Source organism: Chrysochloris asiatica, unplaced genomic scaffold, assembly GCF_000296735.1.
Source record: "Chrysochloris asiatica unplaced genomic scaffold, ChrAsi1.0 scaffold00305, whole genome shotgun sequence".
Classification (NCBI taxonomy): Eukaryota; Metazoa; Chordata; class Mammalia; order Afrosoricida; family Chrysochloridae; genus Chrysochloris; species Chrysochloris asiatica.
In genome coordinates this window covers 1,601,212-1,625,348 of record NW_006408823.1, presented here as the reverse complement: position 1 = coordinate 1,625,348, position 24,137 = coordinate 1,601,212, and the positions used below count along the sequence as shown (strand labels likewise).

Below are 24,137 nucleotides of genomic sequence, written 5' to 3'. Positions count from 1 at the left end.
TGGCCAGCCGCACCGACGTCGCCACCGCCGCCGCCGCCGCCGCCTCAGACCTCGGGAGCTTCGTTGTCACGAGCGAGCCGAAGGGAGGGGGGAAGAAGCCGGGAGTCTTGGGGCTCCGGCGCGCGGAGACCGCGGCGCTTGAGTCACGTGTCGCTCGACCGCCCAATGAGGCCCGGCGGGCGCGGTGACGTCCAAACAGCGGCGTGGCCGATGACAGCCGGCCCCTGTCACGTGGTCGGGTCCACTCCAATGGGCGGCGCCGAGGCGACCTGATGTTCCCGGCGGTCAGTGCGTCGGCGGTGGTTGGGTGGTAAGATGGCGGCTGTGAGTCTGCGGCTCGGAGACTTGGTGTGGTGAGTCCGGGCGCCTGGGGGACCAGCGCAATGCTTCGGGGGTCTGCCCCACTGGTCGCGGGGTTTACGACCAGTCCCAGAGCTGCCTTTCTGTGAGCTCTAGGCCACGGCGAGCCGGGAAGACAAGGTGCGGGTGCTGGGAGCGACACCGGGCGGAAGGGGCAGTCCGGCCCCGGGGGACTGAGGCCGAAGGTGGCCGCGGCGGGGGCCGACTCTGAGCCCCGAGGCCACCGAGAGGAAGGTTGCTCTCCGGTCCGGACACTGGCAGCCACCGCGATGTGCAAACCTCTGGCGCCGAGCGACTTCTGCGGTCGCCAGGTCCCCGGGTTCTTGCTGGGGCGCCCTGAAAGACGGGGCGGCCGCCGGGGCAGGCCGGATGGGACCGACCTGTGCAGGCGGTTCGACCCGAGCTTTGGAAAGCAGACTGCTGGCGCTGCCGCGTGAAGAACTTCAGGGTCGGGGGGACCTCGTGTGTACCATGAAGGCTTGGTGCCCGCTGGGTGCCTCATGGTCGGCGTCTGCGTCCCAGACTCGGGCCGGCCGTCGCCGCCGCCCTCGGACTACGTAGCTTGTTTCTTGACCCTGAAGAAGGCTTCTGTGAACTTGTTTGTCCAAGTGCGCCTGTGTTTACGGAGGCCTGATGGTTTTGTCGTTTTGTGTCCCTCGAAACCCGGAGCACCCTACGTGCATACACGATTTTCCAGTTCATTTCCGAAGGGTTGGGGGACTCTCCAGGGTCCAGCCTTAGGATCCAGATGAAGAACTCGGGCTGGCCGGGTTTTGTTGGGCGCTCGAGGTGCAGGGAAATTGCAGGGTGAGTGGGTTGGAGATGAACGGGCCTTTCCGCGGCCGATGCTGACTCTGTGTTTTCTCTAGGGGGAAACTCGGCCGGTATCCTCCTTGGCCAGGAAAGGTGAGTGTCTTGCTAGAAAGAAAGACAACCGAAGCTGGGTCTGGAGACGTGGGGAGTGAATGACGGCCCATGTAAAGTCATGCTTGTTCCATTGTGTTCCTCCAGTACCAGCTCATTGATAAAAGACAGTGTGAACCAGATCCGTTCACCTGCAGCACACACTTACTTATTCCTTGAATCAGCAATGATTTGTGAAGTTGGGTTTTTTTTTTTTTACCCTTAAGCCTAGGAAATCAATTGAACTTGAATTTAGCTAAATGTTTAGTTGTAACTTAAAATTTAAAAAGGGAGGGGAAAGAGATCATTATCCAGGACGAGAGAATTCTAAATGTAGTAAAAAGTCAGAGTATTTTTGTCCCAACCAAGTTTAAATCTTCTCCCCATTTTACCATATGTGCTTCTCCACAGAGCATCTTTGCAAAAGTTGGCATTCCTGATTCTGCATGAGGCAGTCCATCACAGCTTTCCAAATGTTCCATTTTCATATTCTACTTGGAGCCCAGTAAATGTTTTTAGACAGTCTCTTTGGAATATGGCATTTGCAGTGTCTTGCTTGTCCTTCTTTTCTGCTGTTACCTACCTCACTAACTCTTCCTGCCTAAGAGTATGTTCAACAGGTTGTCAAAAATGGAGGGTGAGACAGGGTCAGGTTGTGAGAGAAACGTTGGTTCTGGTTTAAGCTGCTTTTTAAACAAGACCATTGCAGTAACTGGGCTGTTGTACCTAGTACTGGGTCATGTGTTAACACAGGGGCCTTCTAGAACATTTTCACACACGTCAGTGTGTGCTAGATTACACATTTCTCTTGTTTTATTTTCAAATTTTTTTACCGACTTAGAGTTGTGATCAGTTGCTCGTTAGTGGATTGCTAATCATTAAACCTCTTATCCCCTAGATTGTTAATCCACCCAAAGACTTGAAGAAGCCTCGTGGAAAGAAATGCTTCTTTGTGAAGTTTTTTGGAACAGAAGATCAGTGAGTGTTCCTTCCCCCAGGGCTCCCCCTTTCCCTTTGTTTGGAATACCTTGGGTCTGAGCTGCTTTACAACATTCTTGGGATCCAAGTTTAGCCTGTTTAAGAATAGCACACATATCATGCTGGTTTTTTCCCTAAATAAAGGATGCTGTTCTCATTACAGAAATTGCCCTGGGCAACTGTCCAGGGACCAATGACAATTTCAGTGAGGTCAGTACTAGGCCTTATTACCTTCTAAATGTGCTAACTACCTTCAGATAGTTTCAGTAGGCACTTCCTGTTGCATATTCAGTTCTCTTTTGATGGCTATCTATAATTATGGTTTGTGCATGAGGTGGACAGTGAAGACTCAAGTTTGATTTCAACTGAATACAAGTGCTTGTTTAAGTCTATTTTACCTTGTAAAAACTAGGTTATTTGCCGTAGCAGTAAAGATTTTTAGCCAGAGCTGTCCTAAGGAAGCGAGGACCATTCATTTGAAATGCTTTGACTTGGCTCTTCAGGGTATGTGAGAAGTCACAGTGAGAGGAAGAGTGTGTGTATCTTCAGTTTCTGGTGATTTGCTTTGAGTTTTCATCCTTACATCAAATTCGATTAACTGAGTCTAGCTGGATGGGTTGATCTCTTTTAAGTAGGTGTATTTTCTGTGTGATTCTTACAAGGCATGTCTTTTTGCATTTGGAAAATGTCTATGACTCTTCTGATAAATCTGCCCATTACCATCATGTAAGTTCTGACTCATAGTGATCCTGTAGGACAGCGTAGAACTAGAACCCCATTGGGTTTCCAAGACAATAACCTTTACAGAAGCAGACTGCCACACCTTTCTCCTGAAGAGCGACTGATGGGTTTGAACCACCAACCTTTTAGTTATCATCTGATAACTAAGTCAGTCCATTGCCAGAGCTCCTTAATCTGATGTTAAGTGCTGCTGAGTCGGTTCTGACTCATATCAACCCTGTATAGGGTTTCTGAGGAGTGACTGGTTGAGTTTGAACCAACAAATCTTTGTGGTTCAAAATGACCGTGCAGTCCTGTGCTTATCTTACAGAGATACCGCAGGACTCCTCTTAATCTAATACAGGTGGTTAATATGCTCTCCTAGAAAGTGGTATTCGGTGGTATTTACGAAAATTCCACCTAAGTGGTATTCTTCGCTCATTCAGGGGGATATGGGTTTCATAGCATGTCCATCTTAACCATATAGACATAATGATATGTCCAGCCCCCAATTCTGTTTCGCAAACCAGCTTAGACTTATGTTGACAGTATTTCAAGGGATTCACCAGCCCAGAGCTGTGAAAGCCGGAGGCACTCCAGCGCAGAGACTGTTTTGGAGTGACAGGAATTCCATGAGAAAGATTGTCCCAATGCATAAAAGCAAGTATTGATTATTCCTCATGGTCTGCAGTGCTTCACACTGAAATGCCCAAGAAGGCAGCTGTTTCAGTCCCCATTTTTCAGGAGCTCAGTTAGATAGACAAGATAGATGGAATATTTCAGATAAAAGTTTGTGCAGAATCAGTACTGCAGATAATTTTTATTGTTGCTGTTGTTATTAAGAATGTACACAAAAGAATATACACCAATTCAACAATTTCTACAAGTACATTCTTCAGGTTGTGCAGCCATTTTCACACTCCTTTTCTGAATTATTTCTCCCCCATTAATATAAACTCACTGCCCCCTAAGTTTCCATTTTAAACTTGTAAGTTGTCGATTTGATCCTATATAGGCCTTAGAACACAACGCACATTCTCTACGAGTTTAGATAAATTACTGTTTGGTTTTAAGACATCAAGGAATATTTTTAGTTTACATTTAAGAATTATCTCAGAACAATAATTTGGGGGGTTACCTGGCTCTGGAAAATCTAGATCCCTTAAGAATTTTAACTTCTGTTTTGCATTTTTCCCCTTTTGATCAGCAGTTTTCTCTAGAATCTTTGATCAAATGTTCAGTAATGATGGCCCAGCACCATCCAGTTCTTGTCTCATGACAAGGGGGCAGTTGTTCATGATGGCAACTAGTTTGACATTCCACTTCCTCCTCCTCTTACTGAATCCTTCCTCTGTTGCTTCAGGCAGGTAACTGTTAGAGGATTCTAGAAGAGAGGGTGATCAGTGGAGAGTAGAAAGACCTGGATGGAAACCCTCGGATTTGAATCAAGTTCTGGAGAAGGGTGGACAGGAGTAATAGGGGAGTTCCAGCCGTGGGAGTACTCTGTGCAGTAGCTGGGCATTCCAGGGGCTGTTTGGGAGAAAGGTGCCCTGCCTGAAGTGAAGGAGTTCTGCTGGGGAATAACAGACAGTGTGATGGTAGGCCCAGACTTGGTGGGCTAAAAGAAGAATTAACACAGTCTGAAACAAAAATGGGAACTCTCAGAAAGAGGAACAGAATCAGATAACAGAGGACTAAAAACCAGTTTTCTTAAGATAATTAAAAAATTTTTTTTCTTTAAAGGAAACCTAAAACTCAAGGGAGTAAACTATGATCCCTGGGTATGAAATAGTTGACACGATGTTGTTTTTGTTAGGTGCAGTCAAGTCAGTTTCAACTCATAACAACCATATGTGCAACAGACAGAAACACTGCTCAGTCCTGTCCCAGCCTCATAATTATCACAGCCACTCTGTCAGTCCAGCTCACTGAGGGTCTTCCTCTTCTTCACTGACATAAGGTGACTTTGTTGTTGTTAAGTGCCAGGGACCCTGAATAGAGTTTCCAAGGAGTGCCTAGTGGGTTTGTAGCATTGACCTTTCGGTTAACAGTCCAGTGCTTATCCTGCAGCCCACAAATGTTAAGTACTGCCGAGTCGATTCTGACCCATAGCAACCCTGTGTAGGGTTTCCAAGGAGCAGCTGGTGAGCTTGAACCGTTGCCCTTGCAGTTCAAACGACTTTGCAGTCTGACGCATTAGTCCACAGCACCATACCAGGACTCTAAAAGGACACAGAAAAGTGGAGTTGTGTAATTTCTGCACTTAACCAGGCAAAAAGAGTAACGCCAATGATAAAAGATGGGCTAACCCCCAGATACAAAGATAACTTCTGATGGTGTTGGCAGTGACAGTGCGATGCGAGCTTCCTAACTGACAAGCTCTTTGGGGGGCTGTAAGCATAGTGGATGCAGGGCATCGTCTAGATGCGTATCTTTAAGCTTTTTAAACTCCTTTGAAAGAGTTACACATAAAAAGTGATTTTAAAATGAAGTCACCCAAGGTTGAGCTTGTTGTGGGTAGGCTGCTGACTCAGAAAGGAAGTACAGGCAGACCTTGGAGATATTGTGAGTTCTGTTCCAGTTCACTGCAGTAAAGTGAATACCTCAATAAAATGAATCACACACATTTGTTTTGTTTGTTTCCATTGCATATAAAAGCGCTGTTGATACTAGACTGAAGTCTATTATGTGCAGTAGCATGATGAGAAAGTGTGAAACGTGTTGTTATTAGATGTCATTGACCCTGTGCACAACAGAACAAAACACTGCCCAGTCCTGCCGCAGCCTCAACCGTAGTTACACTCGCTCCCATTGCTGCTGCCACTGTGCCAGTCATTCTTGTTGGGGGTCTTTTATGCTGACCGTCCACTTTTACCGTGAGTGTTGATGGTAGATCCAAGCAAAGTGCAGTCTTTGACAATTTCAGTCTTTTCTCTTCTCTATTTATCATGATGTCATTTATTGGTCCAGTTGTGAGGATTTTTTATTTCTTAATTGAGGTGCAACCCATACCAAAGGCTGTCTGTAGTCTTTGATCTTCATCAGTAAGTATTGTAAGTCCTCTTCACTTTGAGCAGGCAAGGTTGTATCATCTGCATATCGCAGGTTGTTAATGAGTCTTCCTCCAATCCTGATGCCATGTTCTTCATATAACCCAGTTTCTAAGATTACTTGCTCAGCATTCAGATTGAATAAATAATGGTGAAAGAATACAACCCTGGTGCACACCTTTCCTGGTTTTAAACCATTCAGTGTCTCCTTGTTTGTTCAAATGACTGCCTCTTGATCATTGTACAGGTTCCTCATGAGTACAATTAAGTGTTCTGGAATACTCATTCTCCACAGTGTGGTCCATAGCTTGTCATGATGCACACAGACAAAAGCTTTTGCGTAGTCAATGAAGCCCAGGTAAACATTTTTCTGGTATTCTCTGCTTTCAGCCAAGATCCACACAGTTGAAAGCTTTTGTGTAGTCAATAAAACACAAGTAAACATCTTTCAGGTATTCTCTGCTTTCAGCCAAAATCCACACAGTCTAAAGCTTTTGCGTGGTCAATAAAGTACAGGTAAACATCTTTCTAATATTCTTTGCTTTCAGCCAACAACTATCTGATGTCAGCAATGACATCCCTTGTTCCATTTGCTGATCTGAATCTGGCTTGAACCTCTGGCAGTTTCCTGTCAGTGTACTGTTGCAGCCGTTTTTTAATTATCTTTTGCAAAATTTTACTTGCATGTGATATTAATGGTATTGTCCAATAATTTCTGCTTTCCATTGGGTGGATCATCAGATGGCCGGGAAGCTGTCTTCCAATTTTCTTGGCATAAATGAGGGAATGTCTCCAGTGCTGCATCAGTTTGTTGAAAGATTTCAATTTGTAGATCATCAGTTCCTAGAATTTTGTTCTTTGTTGTTGCCTTCATTGCGCCTTGGACTTCTTCTTTTGGTACCATTGGCTCTTGAAATGGTTGAACATTGAGCATTCTTCTTGGTACATTGACTCTGTTTAGTCCTTCCATCTTTTTTTGATGCTTTCTGCATCATTCAATATTTTGCCCTTTGAATCCTTCAGTATTTCAAGTCAAGGCTTGAATGTTTTCTTCAGTCCTTTCGGCTTGAGAATTGCTGCACATGTCCTTCCCTTTTGATTTTCTAATAACAGGTCTTTGCACATTTCATTATAATATATGGCTTTGTCTTCCCAAGCTGCCCTTTGAAATTTTCTGTTCAGCTCGTTTACCTCCTCATTTCTACCATTTGCTGTAACACTTCTATGCTGGAGAACAAGTTTCAGAGTTGCTTCTGACATCCATTATTTATTTATTTATTTTTTCCTTCTTTCTTTCCTTACTGACCTTTTGCTTTCTTAATGTTATTTCGCAACTCTTCTGGTCTTCAGTCATTAGGGTCTAATGCATCGAGTCTATTCCTGAGATGATCTCTACATTCAGGTGGGGTATGTACCAGGTCATGCTTTAGCCTAAACTTGAATGTGCGCCGAGGTACCATAAGTGAGGTGTGCCTGTGGAAAGTAAGGGTTCCCTCCCTCGCAAGGAGTCAGTGTGGAGGTCATTGTTAAATCAGTTTCTCTTCTTTTTGAAACTTTGTATTGTGACTTGAGTGAAAGCCTATAAAGCAGATTGTTTCCATTCATCAGTTCACACAAGTTTTGTTTCAGGGCGCTGATAGTAATCCCCACAAGGTAGCAATGCTCTTCCCACTTCCTCCCTGTGTGTTTGCCATTTTCCGTTTCCATTCATCCCTCTTTCTTATCTCTTCTTGTCTTTTACAAAAGCTGCCCCTTTCATCTCATATGGCTGCTTGTTGTAAGGAATATGTACCTTCCTAGTCGTGGGGTTCATCTTATAGGCCTGTCTGGTGTTTGGGCTAAAGTTGAACCATGGGGATGAGTTCATTTCCAGGCCTGAAGAGTATCTAATGCCTTAGACATGATGTGCCACCAATCTTAAGAGATCAGTCAGCTTGATCTTTTCAAGAGTTTTGAGTTTTGTTCCACATTTTCCTCCCCCTCTGTTTAGGATATCTTGTGAGATGGAACCAATTCAAAGGGACTTAACAACATTGTAGTAACTGGGCACCATTGTAGTTCTGGTCTCTGGGTCTTGAAGGTTTGTGTTCACATGATACATGCATCCTATAGACTAACTGATCCCTTGTGGCTTTGATGTGTACTCTGCTTTGCTCCAAACAGGGTGAGACCAATAGTTGCACTTTAGATGGCCACTCACAAGCTTTATGACCGCAGTTGGTACTCAACAAAGTAGGCTGTATAACATTGACCTTGTGGACTATGTTGTGCCAGTTGACCATAGTGTCCCCCAAGGCTATGGTCCTAAATCCTCAAGCCCAGTGACTCAGTTCTTTAAGATATGTCTAAGAAGTTTTTATAAGTTTGCCTCTGAATGTTCTACTATACGCGTGGATGTTTTTACAGCACATATGAATTTGTATATAAAAATATCCTCTGTCAAACCTATATATACTCATGGTTAATCAGCTTGTTTTTATTATATGAAGATAGAATCTGCATTGGCAGGTGGCATTGGGTGACTTTAGGGAAAGAGCTCTGGATTTGTTACCAGTCTGATCATTTGTTCAGCCTCCGGCTTTGTTCTACCTGCTCTGTAATTTTGTATGGGCTGTATCCAAACCTTTCCAAACCTCCATATCCTTGTCCACATACAGGGAAGATATCCACTGCTTGTACTGAAGAAGGACAGGTAGGATCTCTCCTGTCAAGTGTGGTTTGGTGTCTTAGCAATTGCTCAGCTCACCTGAGGCATGGGTGCAGATCGATTATACGAGAGGGATCGGGTGAAATTGAACCACCAGCAGGTACCTCTTAACTAAGGAGAGGAGTCCCAGAGCTGTGGGCCAGATGCTCTTTTTTGACCAGAAAGACTTTGAACACAAAACAAAATGCTCATCCACCTTTACGTAAAACCATGATGTGCCGCATCAGAAATGACACCTGGAATTCATTTCATGTAGGATCTGGTAGAGTCAAACTCTAGAGAAGGGGACCGAGTGTGGACAGAGGGGACCAAGTAAGACAAAGAGAGGGGCTCTGGTGTGGACAGAGAAGGGGACCAAGTAAGACAAAGAGAGAGGCTCTGGTGTGGACAGAGAAGGAGACCAAGTAAGACAAAGAGAGGGGCTCTGGTGTGGACAGAGAAGGGGACCAAGTAAGACAAAGAGAGGAACTCTGGTGTGGACAGAGAAGGGGACCGAGTGGGACATAGAGGGGGACTCTGGTATGGACAGAGAAGAGGACTGAGTGGGACAAAGAGGGGGACTCTGGTATGGACAGAGAAGGGGACTGAGTGTGACAAAGAGGGGGACCGAGTAAGACAAAGAGAGGGGCTGTGGTGTGGACAGAGAAGGGGACCGAGTGTGACAAAGAGAGGGGCTCTGATGTGGACAGAAAAGGGGACCGAGTGGGACAAAGAGAGGGGCTCTGATGTGGACAGAAAAGGGGACCGAGTGGGACAAAGAGGGGGACTCTGGTGTGGACAGAGAAGGGGACCGAGTGGGACAAAGTGGGGGGGGAACTCTGGTGTGGACAGAGAAGGGGACCAAGTAAGACAAAGAGGGGGACTCTGGTGTGAGCAAGCCACAACAGAAACAAGAGCATAGTCAGGATTTAGGAAATAACGAGTAATGTGAAAGAGGTCAACGCTGATTTGCTCATAAATCCTCCCGCATTCCAACCAAGGTCCCCTGCAAGTGAAAAAACGGTGCATGAATGTTGAGGACAAGTACATGAAGCAGCCGTTTAAGAGGTGGTGGACACAGGAAGTGCAGTTAGGCATGAGAACTCGTTCTGTGAGACTATGGAAGCAGCTGAACTCGACCTCGCCTTTACTGTTTAATGACACTCCTGGCACATTGTGGGTTGAGGTTCGGTCTGTTACTGGACCCTGGACTAGGTAGATATGGTCAGAAGGAGTGACTGTTCAAGAGTCAAAGAAGTGTGTCCTAAAACAAGGTAGGAGTCCTGGTGTGGTGCTACAGAATTTGTGAGGTCGGAGGTTCAAACCTGCTAGCTGCTCCTCAGAAATCCTATACAGGGTCACTATAGGTCGGAACTGACTCAGTGACACTTAACAACAACTACCAAACCATCTAACAAATTGTGAGGGTGTTGACGTCCTGGAAAGGGAGTCAGGGAACTTAGTAATCAACAGCCAAATCTGGCTCTCAGAACCGTGGCAGCCCAGACAGAAATTGCTCACCCTTGTGTTCAGAGAAAAATAACTTCAGCATAGCTGCCAGCTTTACCAGGTGCCTGGGGTCCACCTTGGACAGGTACGGCCTCCAGTTCTTGGTCATCAGAGTAGGAACCATGCTCAGTGCTGAAAGGTTTCATCAGTGCTGGAATGGCAGGGAGTCTTCAGTGAATGTGTGGCTGCCAGAAACAAACAAGTCCAGACTACCCGAGAGTTTCCATAGCAATCTGAACATCTGATCCTGCTAGCAGTCCTTTCAGGAAAAGGATAGGGTAGCTCTTCTGGTTCTTAGTTTTTTCCAGACAAGGAACAGAGGCAGGATATTTAAGGAGTTAAGTGGGAAGTCATCCAGGGTCCTGACCCAGGGTAGTCTTTATACCAAACCACCTTCCAGATAGAAAGTGGGCTGGCTGTGGCTAGTGGTTTCGTGTCTGAAGAGGTCCAAAAGTGGCTCTCCTATAAAGCCTATGGGGGCTAATAATCCAAAAAGCAGGTTGGGACCTTGGGAGTCTCCTTTTCACCTTTCTTCTCCCTGAAAGTCCAGAAAGTCCATCTGCATTTCCTGCCCATATCCTGTCTTGAAGCCTGCTACCTGACTGACTCCCTTTCCTGGCATCCCACACTATGTAACAATTACATCGTTGTGCCCAGTGGATAGTGAGTGAGGGCCGATGAGGACAGCAGTGTCCCTGTGCCAGGACTGGACAATAGCTGTCCCAGAGAGAATCGGGGAGTTTCCCCTCCTCCATCCAGCAGCAGACCTGTCCAGTTAGGCACCAGTCACAGGTGTCCTGTCCCAGAATCCTAGAAGCTGACACACTGAGAGGCTGCCTGCTATGGTGGCAGAGGCAGTGCCCCTAAGAGGCTCCGCCCTCATCAGGGAATGCACATCCTTGAAAAGAATTCCAATTGTGCAAATGAATCTTCCAACTCTGCTTTACCTGCCAATTGGTTGGTGAAAACTGAAGTTATAGTTGCTGGAAATTAAATGAAATTAATTGAAAGATTAATTAAATGAAAGAGTCTTTATTGTTTTGGGTTTTTCCCCCTATTTCTGGTACCTTTCATTCTGAATAGCATTGACTTGGACTTAGAGTATGGCACTCATGCTCAGCCTTTTATTTAAAAAGGCAGGCGTAGAAAGTATGTACCTAGTGCCACTCACCACACAGAGTCAGAGACGCAGCACCTCGCCATCTTACCTGCTCACTTTTGGACTTCGTGCTTGAGTGTTTGTGCTTTCTCTGTCTCACTTTTGGGTGGCATTTCTTCACAAGGAGAAAACTGCCTGCTTCCTGTGCCATGTCTGAGACCCCTCAGTGAGGCTTCTGCAATACAGTGTCTGTGTGGTATAATTTTCATTGAAATATAGACACATTTGGAATTGTGGGACTTTTATTCATTTTTAGCAGCACGAGTTACCCTTGCGAGGGTGGCTTCCTGAGTGTTCTGTATTAATAAATGAAGGCTCTGTAATCAGTGGGTCTGGATGCCGGGGTGAGCTTGCAGCTGTTGGCAGTGTGACAGGGACAGTTCCACCAGCGTCCAGACCATAGCTTCCTCCCTGGCGCAAACCAGGAGACCCTGCGGGGGAAGCCCTCGGGCGGTCAGGCTAGCCTGCATGCTACAGCGGAGACCTTGGTTACTGATTGGTATTTTAAAGGTGTGAATGCATGTTTCTAGAATGAATTGTGGTGTGGTGATATAGGATAAGCACTGGTCAGCGGTTCAGACTCACAAGTGCCCTTTGGAAATCATTTACAAAGGTCATTATGAGTAGGAACCAAATCAGTAGTACTTAACAACAACGAATGAGCCTTGGTGATACTGTGGTTAACGCTCTCCACTACTAACTAAATGGTCAGTGGTTCGAACCCATCAGTTGTCCTGTAGGAGAAAGATGGGGCAGCCTGCTTCTATGAAGATGACAGCCTTGGAAACCCTCTGGGGCAGTTCTGCTCTGTCCTAGTGGGTCAGTGTCGACTTGACATGTTTGTGACTGTTTATAGGTTGTTGTTTGTTTTAATGAAAAAAGCAGGTATAAATAGACAGAGGTTCATTTGTCCCGGGCAGCCAATTAGCCCGTTCTTTGTCCTCTCAGAGACTGTACCTGCTCAAGATGAGGTGTGTTTCTGTTCCTCATCCCTACGCAAGTGACAGTATGGTATACACACTGGGCTGCATCTTGCTTTTTTAATGTCAGCCAGACATCCTCAGCGGCCTTCCGCTTCCTCCTTTGTAACAACTGAACGAAATTCCATCACTGGAACACACTGGTTTGCTCCGTCCTCCCTGATTGACACTCAGCTTGTTCTCAGGCTATTTTTAACCACAGACTGTGTGGGGTTAACTTCCTGGAACATAGCAGCAAAGCTTCTCGCTACAGACTCAACAAGACTGACTCCCCGTGCACGGCAGGTTGAGTGGAAAGAGGTAGTGCACAGTGTGGCCAGACACATCGCTGCTTATGTCCAGGGAAGATATGAACCAGTCCTTTAAAAAGCAACCAACCAGAAACCTTAAAACTTCACAAAGAACAGTTTTGTCAAGGACCAAATCCAGAGGCAAGCAGCCCCAGTCCCCTGGACAGGGCCAACGGCATCCTCCACTCGGCGCTTACTTTGTTTTTTTATTTATTTTGTTGTTGAGCCTTGGGGTGAGTTCAGTTCCAGGCCTGAAAGGCATATAACGGCCATAGTCTCACGGGTTCCCACCTGTGTGTACCACGGTAAGCCTAGTCTTACAATTTTTAGTTTTATTCCACAATTCCCGCCCCCTCTGTCCGTGACTCTCTATTGTGATCCGTTTCAGAGCAGTGGGTAGTGTTAGCTGGGCACCGTCTAGCTCTTCCAGAGGTTTGCATGGTCCATAGTCCTTTGCACTAATGATTGCCTTGCGTCTTTGATTTTCTTCACTCTTCTTTATTCTGGTTGGGGAGAGACCAGTAATAGTTGCACCTTAGCTGGCCATTGGCGAGCTTTTACGACTCTAGCCATTCTTCACCAAAATGAAATGTTGAACATTGTCTCTGTGGACTGTTCTGTGAGTTGAGTTGGATGGTCCCCTGAGACTATGGTCCTCAGCTTGGGGATTGCTTTCTGAGCACCAGTCTCCGGCCGGGCTGGGCTGCTGTGCTCAGTGCATTGAAGGAGAGCAGTGCATTCTTGAGGCCGATACTCTGCAATTCATACAGCCTTCCAAAGGAAGACTTTTTCCCTGTTACTAAAATGACTGAAGAACAGCTTACTTTCAAGCGGACAGACTCTGAAATGCTAGCTTATTTTATTCATATATATATATATATATATACACACACACACACCATACTGTTTCCAGTGTGGTGGTTTCTACTTTCTCTTTTTCCAGTGTTAAGGAGTTGAAGCATTCTTGTATTGTCCCCCTTGAAATCATATTCATAGTGGTGTTCTGTGTGGTGGTGGTGGTTGTGTGCTATTGAGTCAGTTCCAACTCATAGCGACCCTGTTTCAGCTTTCTGAGGTGCTAAATCTTTATGGAAGCAGAAAACCTCATCTTTCTCTTGCAGAGCAGCCTGACATGTAACCCACTCCACCACAAGGGCTCCCTTTTGGTTTATGTAACAAACCATTTCCATTTCTTGAGGATACTACTGGTGATGGTTATGTGCCATGGAGTCAGATCCAACTCACCGGGACCCTATATAGGGTCTCTAAGGCTGTAAATCTTTACTGGAGCAGGAAGCCTCATCTTTCTCCTGCAAAGCCGCTGGTGGATTTGAACTGCTGACCTTGTTAGCAGCTCAACTAGTAACCCACTTGCTGCCGGAGCTCCTTCAAAGATAGTATTGCTATTATTAAGTGCCATTGAGTTGATTTCAACTCATAGCAAACCTATATAGGGTCTCCCAGGAGCAGCTGGAGAGTTTGAACAACAGACGTTGTGGTTTGTGGTCCAGCACCACACCAGGAGTCCTCAAAGATAGAATATATCGCATAGAGAAAATTTTCATTTTAACATTTCACATCTCAGTATTTAAGATGAGTGGGATTTTGATTATACTGTTCCATCTAAACACCAAACCAAACCCACTGCCATCAAGTGGATTCCAGCTCCTGGTGACCCATATAGGAGTCTAGGCTTTCCAAGAAGCAACTAGTGGGTTTGAACTGCAAACTGTGCATTTAACAATCCAGTGCTTATCCTGTAGCGCCACACCAGGACTTCTACCAGGACCATAAACATTCATTAGTGTCTCCTCCACCAGATACTCACCTTTCCATTTATTCTGATTCACAAGTTAATGTGAGTTCAAGGAGGTCAGCAGTGGTAGCCAGGCACCATCTAGCACCAGTGTCTGGGTCGTGGAAGCCAAGGTGTGCGTGGTTTGTTAGTCCTTTGATTGGGAGGCAGAGGTGGCAGGAGCAGAACACAGACAGAGCAGGTGGCAGGATGACTCCAGGAATCTTTTGTCCCATCTCAGTCTTACAGGGACTTGTGTAGTCCTTGGCTTCTGCAGGGAAGCAGCTTGCCCTGACACCCTCGCTGATCTGAGCCATGCCTCCCATTAGCAAGCAGCTTTCCTGGCTCTCCACCTGCTGGCCTCTTGTGTGTCCTGAAAAGCACCATCACTGCAACAGCCATCAAAGGCTAGAGTGACAGGGTCACACGGAATTCCCTTCCTTCTCTCCAGATGACTGGGCTATGACTCCTTGTCATGTCAGCTTTCAAACTTTGTGTTGAGTTGGTCCCTAGGAAGGAATTGCTTTGCTCACTTGCTTGGAGCCCTGGGATATGAGCCCAACGTCTTGTTTAGCTGTAGATAGCATGCTTAGTCTGGGTTTGTTATTGTGCACTTGAAGCTCATGGCCCTGGGCTGCCATGTTCCCACAGACCTATAAACACAGCTCTCAGAAGCGTGGGTTGATAGCATGGTCTCATGTGCAGAGACAAGCCCTTGACTGTTATTAGTAAATACTCTCTCACTTGCTTTTAAGGAAAGAACACTAAATTATAGCCCAGTTTTCATCCTGAACTTGAACCACAGGTAACTGAGACCTTGTCACACCTCTAGGATGCTCCTTTTCTGTCAGATCCTGCAAGTTAGGCGTCATTTTAGGAAGCCACAACTTCAGTCTCAACAAGAGACTTTTTTAGGGGCCCCTTTTGTGACTGCTGCTCTCACTACAAACCACGTCACAGGTTTTGTATGGTCGCTGCAGATAGTATCATTTGTGAACTAAGTAGAGGTTCGAAGGCCACAAATCTCTCCAAGAGCAAAAAGTTTAAGAAGATGTCGCGTGTCTTTAAGCATGGTAACACCCCTGCTTCTTGGTTGAGGCTCTTGGGTTTACAGTGGTTCTGATGTCAGCAGGCAGCACCTGTTAGTCTTGATCCTTAGTGCTTCCCGGGGGTCGTGGGAAGCCATTCACCCTGGGTGCACACGAGCACTGGCTCCACTTCTCTGCTCTGAAGGCAGGCGCACACAAAGGCTGTGCGTGAACGCAGGATTGAGGAGCCTCCAACTGAACGACTACATCCAGGGAGCCTCTGGTCTGTGTTCTTCATCCTTGTACTGCTTCCCCGTTTCCGGAGTGTGCATTTGCAGGCTCACCAGTTTAAGGTGGTTGGTAGCATGTTTTGGAAATGTGAGTTCAATAAAGCCAGGTGGCTAGGTGCCTTCTGTCCAGGTGAGGTCTGGTGTCGGCAAAGTGGTTCAGACCCTGTCTGTGCTTGTTTCCTCCCAGTGCCTGGATCAAAGTGGAGCAGCTCAAGCCCTACCATGCTCACAAAGAGGAGATGATCAAGATTAACAAGGGCAAACGGTTCCAGCAAGCTGTGGATGCCGTGGAGGAGTTCCTAAGGAGAGCCAAAGGCAAAGACCAGGTGAGAGATGTAGATCTGACAGATTAAAGGCCACCCTAGCCTGACACTGGAGGCCTGCTAGGATGGCGCTGTGGGTGAATGCGCTGGACTGCAAGGTCAGCAGTTCCAGCTCACCAGCTGCTCCTCGGAAACACTATACAGGGTCACTATGGGTTGGAACCTACTCGACAGCACTTAACAACAACAAGCCTGAAACTGGTTTCTGGTAAAACACCACTGGGGAGCGAGTTCCTTCAGTGCTAAGGAATTCCTAGTGAACAACAATATGTAGCACCCAGGGCCACTCCTCGCTCTCCCAGTACAGCAGTCAGGAGCCCGGCCTCTGGGACGATCTACCTGCAGGTTTCCACCCCACTACCTGGCACATTGGGCTAGCAACCTGAGTTTTCTGTGTGTGCTCCCTGACAGTGAGTGGGGTGAGAGCAGCCCATGTCCTGCAGTGCACAAGTCTGGGAGGCGGCGGTGGGCATCATTGTTCTCACTGCGCTTTCAGACGTCATCCCACAGCTCTGCAGATGACAAGAATCGGCGTAATTCCAGTGAGGAGAGAAGTAGACCGAACTCCGGTGATGAGAAGCGCAAACTCAGCCTCTCGGAAGGGAAGGTGAAGAAGAATGCGGGAGATGGGAAGAAGAGGGTGTCTTCAGGCTCCTCAGAAAGAGGCTCCAAATCCCCTCTAAAAAGAGGCCAAGAGCAGAGTCCCCGGAAGCGAGGTCGGCCCCCAAAGGATGAGAAGGTTAGTGGGTCAGTCCCTGTGTCTCAGACCTCCAGGGCCTTCCCTTGTAGAAGACAGGGCTGAGTGCGCACTGGACCTCTGCTCACTGAATGGGCGGAGAGCCCCAGGGGTCAGGCCACAGGGGTCAGTTCAGAGGGTGGAGGCAGAGAGGGGTCGGCCCGAGCCACTGGGCAAAGGCAGGCATTAGGTGCTGGACAAGGCAGAAATAGTGGTGTATGTCAGAGCTGTATGGCGCAGAAGGCACCCTGGTGGTGCAGTCATAAAGCACTCTGCTGATCGCTAAAAGGATACGCTTCACCCCCTGCAGCAGCTCCACAGGACAAAGGTCTAGTGGTCTCCTTTTGTAAAGGTGGCTGCCTTGAAGACCCTGTGTGCCTGTGCTACTCTGTCCTATAGAGTCTCTGTGAGTCAGAACCCACTGGCCGGCACACAGTAACATGTGATCTTAAGGATCATAAGGAAAATGCAGGGGCACAAGTTGCTGTAACTGGGTTATGGCAAGGCCAGCAGGTGGTGGGCCTGGGAAACCTCCCTCAGCAGTGTGGATGTTGGCAGGGGTCGGGTGGTCCTTGACAGTATTGAGCTGGGTGTCAAGGTGGCAGTGTGAGCCAGGCCAAATGTGTGTCAAATTTGGCTTTTCCGTTTTTGCTTCCCCCAAAGGAAGGGGGGGTGGCAGCAGCTCCGTTTTCTGGGTGGGTGTTGTAAGGATGGTGCCTGTGGGGCTCTCCCTAGACTCACTGTGGGGAGAAGGCAGACTCGCCCCAGCTGAGTGGCCCTAAGAGCTGTCCTTAGAAGTGGTGATGCTTGTTAAGTACCGTGGAGTCAGAAGTGGTAGGAGATGGTAAATACTGAAAGGGAACATGTTTGGAGGGAGAGTTGCTGAGATTTGGTTTACATCAGGGATGGGTGACAATGGATGAGGATGACGTCAAGCTTCAGGCCTGGGCAATGGTGGCGCCTTTCTTAAAGAACTGGAGGTAGAGCTTCCAATTCCAGGGGAAGAGAACCAGCTTGTTTGAACACAAGGAATTTGAGGTGGTGTCTCGAAGGAGCTCTGGGAGCATAGTGGTTGCGAATCAGGCTGCTAACCTCAGGGTCGGCAGTTCGAAACTACCAGCTGTTCTGTCAGAGAAAGATGAGGCTTTTTGCTCCCGGAAAGATTTACAGCCTCGGAAACCCTGTACAGGGTCGCTGTGAGTCAGAACTGAATCCATGGCACATAACAACAACAACTACATAGCCAAGGAGGCTGGGGATGACATTAACACTGAGAGCAAAAAGCAGAATGGAAGCCAGGAATCTGCACGAGGTCATCTTGGGGACGAGCCGGGGGGAGAAGAGAAGAGCGAAGGGGAGAGGAGCCTGTGGGGAGAGAGTGGAAGGAGGCAGAAGAGCCAGGCCGTCAGATGAGGTGGAAACGTCGTACCTTGCCGTGGGTCAGAAGTCTTAGAAGACGACAGTGGGATGTGTGGACGTAAAGGGGGTAGCTGGCTGATGTCAGGCGTCCAGGGAAAGGTGGTCACTGCAGGAGAAGTGGGAGAGAGGAGCAAAGTGGCTGGCAGTGGTTGGTGACAAGACTGCAGATGAAATGCTAGGTGTCAGGTGGGGTCTCGCAGACCCAGGTGATAGCCAGCGAGGCCGGGCAGGTAATGGGAGTGCAAGGCACGGTGGGAGAAGCAGCAGAACTCCAGCAGGGTGTCCCCGTGGCTGAAGCGCTAGGGGGCAGTGGGGCCACAGGGGCTCTGTCTGTGGAGTACCAGCCAACTTGTTAACAGATTGTCTGATTTTTCTCCAGAGAAGCTAGAAATGCAGAGAATGTGAAATGTTCCAATTTTAAATGTTAGACGCTCACTCGAATTTTAAAACACTTTAGATTTTAAAAAAAAGGTCTCTGTAGACCAAGTACTGCCACAGACTAGCACCAGGGGGCCCACAGATGGGAGGAGGCCCTGCTTGTAGTGAAGGTGGGTGCCCGAGTGACAGCCCCAGTTGGTCCTGTGGACAAGGTGCTGCAAGCCTTTTCCTCAGAGCCCTGCTGGGTGCACAGTGCAGGAGAAAGGTACCTCACCTCGGAAACCCTCTAGGCACTTGTCCCCCGGGTCGTGAGTGATGGCATTGAGTCAGCAGCTGTGGCTTTGGAACCTTCCTCTGACGTGATCCACAGAGGATGTGCTGAAACTCTGAGTCTATGTCCTGGGCTCCCCGGAAGAATCTGAGCTGTCAGTTCTTACTACGGTCTGCTGATCCTCTCAACTGCTCTGGAGAGGGGTGACTATTTCTTGGTCAAAGGGAGAGGAGAGGACAGGCTAGGACTAGGACCAGTTGAAGTTGTAACTCCATGTTTTGTTACCACTGTGTGACTGTGAGCAGCTACATTGGCCTCGGTGCCCCCATCAAATTGTGGGGAGCCGTGACTGTGTGGCCAGTGTTGTACTCTGTGGGTAGTCCTTAGCCCACAGAGATATCTGTCCGCTGTTGTCAGTGGTGGTTTCCCAGGCACTACTTGGGATTCCTCAGAAGCTTCCAGCCAAATGGCTCCCCTGAGGGACAGGAACATGTCTGCTTCTGTACCTCAGAGCCAGATCTCAACCCAGAACTCTGTGGGCTCCTGTCATACAGTCTGCACTCGTGACCTGGCCTGGCAGGACAGGGCCTGGCAGCAGAGGGCAAGGGGTGTGGCTGGCACTGTGGCCGTTCACATGGGCGGGTCTCCGGAGAGGTCGGGAGTCTGCTCGGACTTTGAGCTGTGGATACCTCTCACAGCCTCATGTGTCCTGGGGTATCCAGCAGTGTGTTGTTGTTTGCCCAGAGCACTCACAGACGACAAGCAGTGGGGACAGAAAGGCTGACCTTGATCACAGATGGCTGGGTCTTACCTCTCAGTCCTAAGCTGAGAGCCGAAGCTCCAGGCACAAACCAGCATAGTAGAGTCCTTAGACACTCCTGGGTCCAAGGTAGGGACAAAGAACACCAACTGATGTCGCTGCTGGGCCTAGTGCCTGTCCCCTTCCTTGGCTTTCACTGTGGCCTTCCCCCTGACCACATATGGCTGTACACATGACAGTGAATTCAAATGGTACACATAAAGTTACAAAGGCAGCTCCTCGGTCACATGAGCCCCATTTCAGGTGCTCCCTGGTGACATGTGACTAGTGGCTATTTGTGGACATCGCAGAGATAGGACATCACGGGATATGCTCATCTCACTGCGCAAAATCCTCCTGAACAGCCCTACGCCGAGCCGCTTTTCTGGTCAAGATCTTTTTACTTAGCAAGGGGCCTGGGGGTGTAGTGGTTAAACTGCAAGGTCAGTAGTTCAAACTCACCAGCTGCTCCAATGTCTGCTTTCATAAAGATTTACAGAAACCCTATGGGACAGTTCTGCTCTGTCGTCTAGGGTCCCTTTGAGTCGGTATTTGACTGGACCACAATGATTTGGGGTTTGACAAATGTTTATTGAGCACTTCTACCGTAGAGCAGATGTCTAAGAGAAAATGGTATCAAAGATGGACAGAGCCTCTCGTGTCCATTTCTAAGGAAACATTGAATGCCTGCTGTGTGCTGGCCATGTGTTCCACCACTGGGCTCCAGAGTGAAGAAAATTGGCAAAGCCTTTGCTTTCATAGAACTTCCTCATGAGAGCCATATACTCTGGGTTTCCAATTTCATCGACGTCCGTGACCCCGGACAAAACTCCCTAGGCTCTTTGTGCCTCTGTTTCCTCGGAGAGTGGATATGCGAATCGTCATATCTCAAGAGGGTGTGCAGATCAAAAGGGAACACACAGGAAGTACTGGTAGAGAGATCCATCTCCTTGGGTCTGTCTGGTCTTCCAGACTCACTAAGTCCTTAGTGTTAATTTGGGTCTTGTCCCTTTGTGCCTTTAAAATTTGGGGACAGTGCCTTCATCAACACCATGAGAGTCTGTTAGGTTTTTGTTTTGAGCCAGAACTCTTTCTTCGTGTGTGTCTTCTGCCCCGGGTTATTCTCTCTGCCCTCTATGGGTAGCCCCATCTTGGGATGGGACCCTGATGATCTCTGTCTCTATGAAATGTAGACAGAAGAACACAGTCCATGATTTCACTCCTTGGAAAGTTCCCACCTTGTCCTCCCAACAGGCCACCATCAGAACCTGCCTAAGAACTTTGTCTTGAACTGACCCCTAACTGGGGTGCTCGTTAGATTCATGCTTGGTGGCTTGTGACTGAATTGAAGAGAAGTAGTGAGAAGGTTCCCAGATTTGGGGCATGGGACGGGGTGGGGAGACATCTGCTACCAAGGCAGTCACAGCACCTTTCTTTTTTTTTTTTTTTTTTTTTTTTTTTAAACAAGAAGTTTATTTAAACAACAAGATGCTTTACTTTAAGGGAAAACTATCTAGGATTTATTTCTTTTAGAGTAACTTACCCCTACTTAAAAGACAGATAGCCTTACATGTAACAGCTACATGCAAAAAAGTTATAAAATTGTCCTTGGTTTTACAATGATAAATGAAAAACATTAAAATTCTCCCAACTGAACAAGGTATGCAAGAAGTTTTTATGTTGTTGTTTTTTGTTAAACAGTGAGAGCAAAATAACTTCCTGGAATATATAGAGAAGAGCGAATGAGCATGCCACAAATGGAGAAAGGGGGGATTTTCACAGAACCAGTATTTTCCCCCATCTCATCTCCACTTGATGTCGGTCAAAACATAATACCATTGGCCATTTTAGTAAAAATGAAAAAAAGAACAAAAGGTGCAGTATGCTTGTGCACATGCACCCTTTACTTTATGTACAATAAAGGAATGGGAACGGGGCAATGAAAGCTAGAGTAAACTACAGTAGTCAGGATGTGGTGGAACCAAATTGTGGTTTTCTAACTGAGAACTTATCCTTGGTTGGTAGGAACAGTTCTGGAGTAAAGTAGCAGGCTCCCTTTTTAGAAGACACCTCCTGTCTGCTGCTGGAACACATCAATTGTATCTTCAGCCTCCGTTTCCAGCTGTGCAGGTGTAGCTGTTTCAGTGATTGGCTGCCCGTCAAATTGTAATCTGATCTGCCTCATTGACAAACCCTGTCATTCACAATCAGCTTTCATTAGTTAACTAAGAGGTGTATGCATCTTAATGTTAAACTGCACCACAGAACCATCCTGCCCCGCCATCTTGAAATTAGTGTGATCCTTGTTGTCAGTCTTAACTCCTTCCTTGGGTTACTTGTTGGCCATGGCGAGCGCCGGAGTCTCCTCAGCTGCCGCTTAACAAAAGAGGTACCAGGTCCGCACCGAACGAGCACACAGGCGGCACCAGGAGAGGCAGACGAAGGAGGCGCCAGTGGTGGAGGAGGGAGAGGACGCGCCGGTCACAGCATCTTAACGCTCTGACTTTCCCATCTGCAGGACCTCACTGTCCCCGAGTCTAGTACCGTGAAGGGGGTGATGGCAGGACCCATGGCAGCGTTTAAATGGCAGCCAACTGCCAGTGAGGTAATGTGCCCACCTGCCATCCCTGGAGCCCCTCCTCCTCTCAGGTGTCTGAGGGAACACATGAACACCCTGCCCTCCAGGGTGATCACGGTCATGTGTGACCTCACCTACACAGACCTTCTGGTCCACCTCATCTGCAGTTATCTGATCATGTGTCCGTGTAGCTTTGTTGCCGGGGATGGGGTCATTTTTCACGAAAGTGCAATCATTCAGCAAAATTATTTGATAAGACCCTTCTGTCTGTCCACATGTACAAATTACCTTGTCCTTGCTGAGGCTGCAGTTGTCTTGTTGATGGGCAGGGCACTTTGATGCACAGGAGGTCTAGAACCGGACAAACATAGACCCTGCAATTGAAGAACTCCCAAGAGTTGGGCTCACTTAATTTTAGGCTACTTCAAACCTAAAAAATGGCAGCGTGCCTTTAAATCTTTTGCTCACAAGTCATAGTTGGCAGCATTTACTTGCCATTCTAGCAGGAATCTGTACTCCCTGATACCCATGGAGGTCATGTCTGGGAGGCAGTGGGAAACATTCACAGTCCCAGAGTAGGCTCTATGGTCGTCGGCCTTTTGTGAAAACTCACTTATTGAATGTCATTGGTTTCAGCCTGTTAAAGATGCCGATCCTCATTTCCATCACTTCCTGCTCAGCCAGACGGAAAAGGTGAGCTGGTCTTGGGAGAGGGAGTGCATTGCTGGCCTGAGAGAGACTCCTGTTCCCTGAGAACCTTCCATCGGGACTCAGGAGTTAGGCTCTGCCTGTATACTGTCCCAGGAGCCCTTATGACAGAGTGGGTTAAGCATTGGGCTGCTAACTGAAGGGTCGGCAGTTCAAACCCACCACCCACTCCTAGGGAGTCTGCTCCCATAAAGATTGATGGCCTCGGGAACCCTGTGAGGCAGTTCTCTGTCCTAGGTGGTCACTATGAGTTGGAATTGACTCAGATGTCAGTGGGCTTGGGATTTCTGGGGGGGGATTTGTCCTGTTTTCTGTATACTGTCCAGAGCACCTAGTTGCAAAGTCAGGAGGCCCACAAGTGAATTGGGAGTGTGAAATTTAAAAATAAACCCCAAAAAACCTTTTCTAGTTTTGATTTGCTTTAATTTCCTTATTGTGCTTTAGACCAAAAAAAATTTTTTAAGCTTTCAGAGCTCAGTGGAAGGTGGCTGAGAATCTGTGGCTGCCTCTAAGCTTCTTAGGCAGAGAGCAAGCCCTGCTTGGTGGCAGCATTCAGAGGCTGGCGCCCCGGCAGCCTCAACATTTAGACCTTGGGGTGTCAACAGGGCTGTGGCTGAGGTGGAGCCTTGCTGCCCAGACCTGAGTGGTGGTCCCAGTTGATACTCTTGCTGTGTAACCATGGGCACGTGACTACATGTCTCTGATGCTTGGTGTCACCGCTGACAATAGGACCCCACAGAGGGGTGTGGGCAGTGGTGTTCAGTTTCTCTCGTGTCCTTGGGAGTAGAATAAAACTGGACACCAGGTGAGGGTCCAGTGGTGCCTGCACACTGTAGACCTAGCCTTGGCAGGAGGTACTCTTTTTCCTTAAGATGGTACTTTTAGAAGAATTACCCTAAAGATCCATTAAGAGTTGGCTTTAATAAGTGGTCTCTGTCCTCCCTCTCTATCAGCCAGCTGTGTGTTACCAGGCCATCACAAAGAAGTTGAAAATATGTGAAGAGGTAGGTGGGCCCCGCACCTCCTGTGTGTGTGTCTCACCTGGGGCCGGCCCCTGGGCAGCCGGCTTCCTGATTTGTGATTCCTCCCCTAGGAGACCGGCTCTACCTCCATCCAGGCCGCAGACAGCACAGCAGTCAACGGCAGCATCACGCCCACAGACAAAAAGTACGCCCAG

The 24,137-nt window shown here is 47.8% G+C and overlaps 1 protein-coding gene across 1 annotated transcript in view; it reads left to right on the top strand.

Moving 5' to 3' along the window:
• The first annotated feature begins 249 nt into the window (after positions 1 to 249).
• GLYR1 (glyoxylate reductase 1 homolog (Arabidopsis)) overlaps positions 250 to 24,137 on the top strand; it is a 34,739-nt gene continuing 10,851 nt past the window's right edge. The window contains 9 exon segments of the mRNA XM_006878322.1: positions 250 to 353; positions 1,230 to 1,266; positions 2,162 to 2,241; positions 15,936 to 16,074; positions 16,568 to 16,810; positions 22,193 to 22,279; positions 22,889 to 22,945; positions 23,914 to 23,964; positions 24,054 to 24,127. Coding sequence (XP_006878384.1) covers positions 250 to 353; positions 1,230 to 1,266; positions 2,162 to 2,241; positions 15,936 to 16,074; positions 16,568 to 16,810; positions 22,193 to 22,279; positions 22,889 to 22,945; positions 23,914 to 23,964; positions 24,054 to 24,127 — 872 coding nt within the window.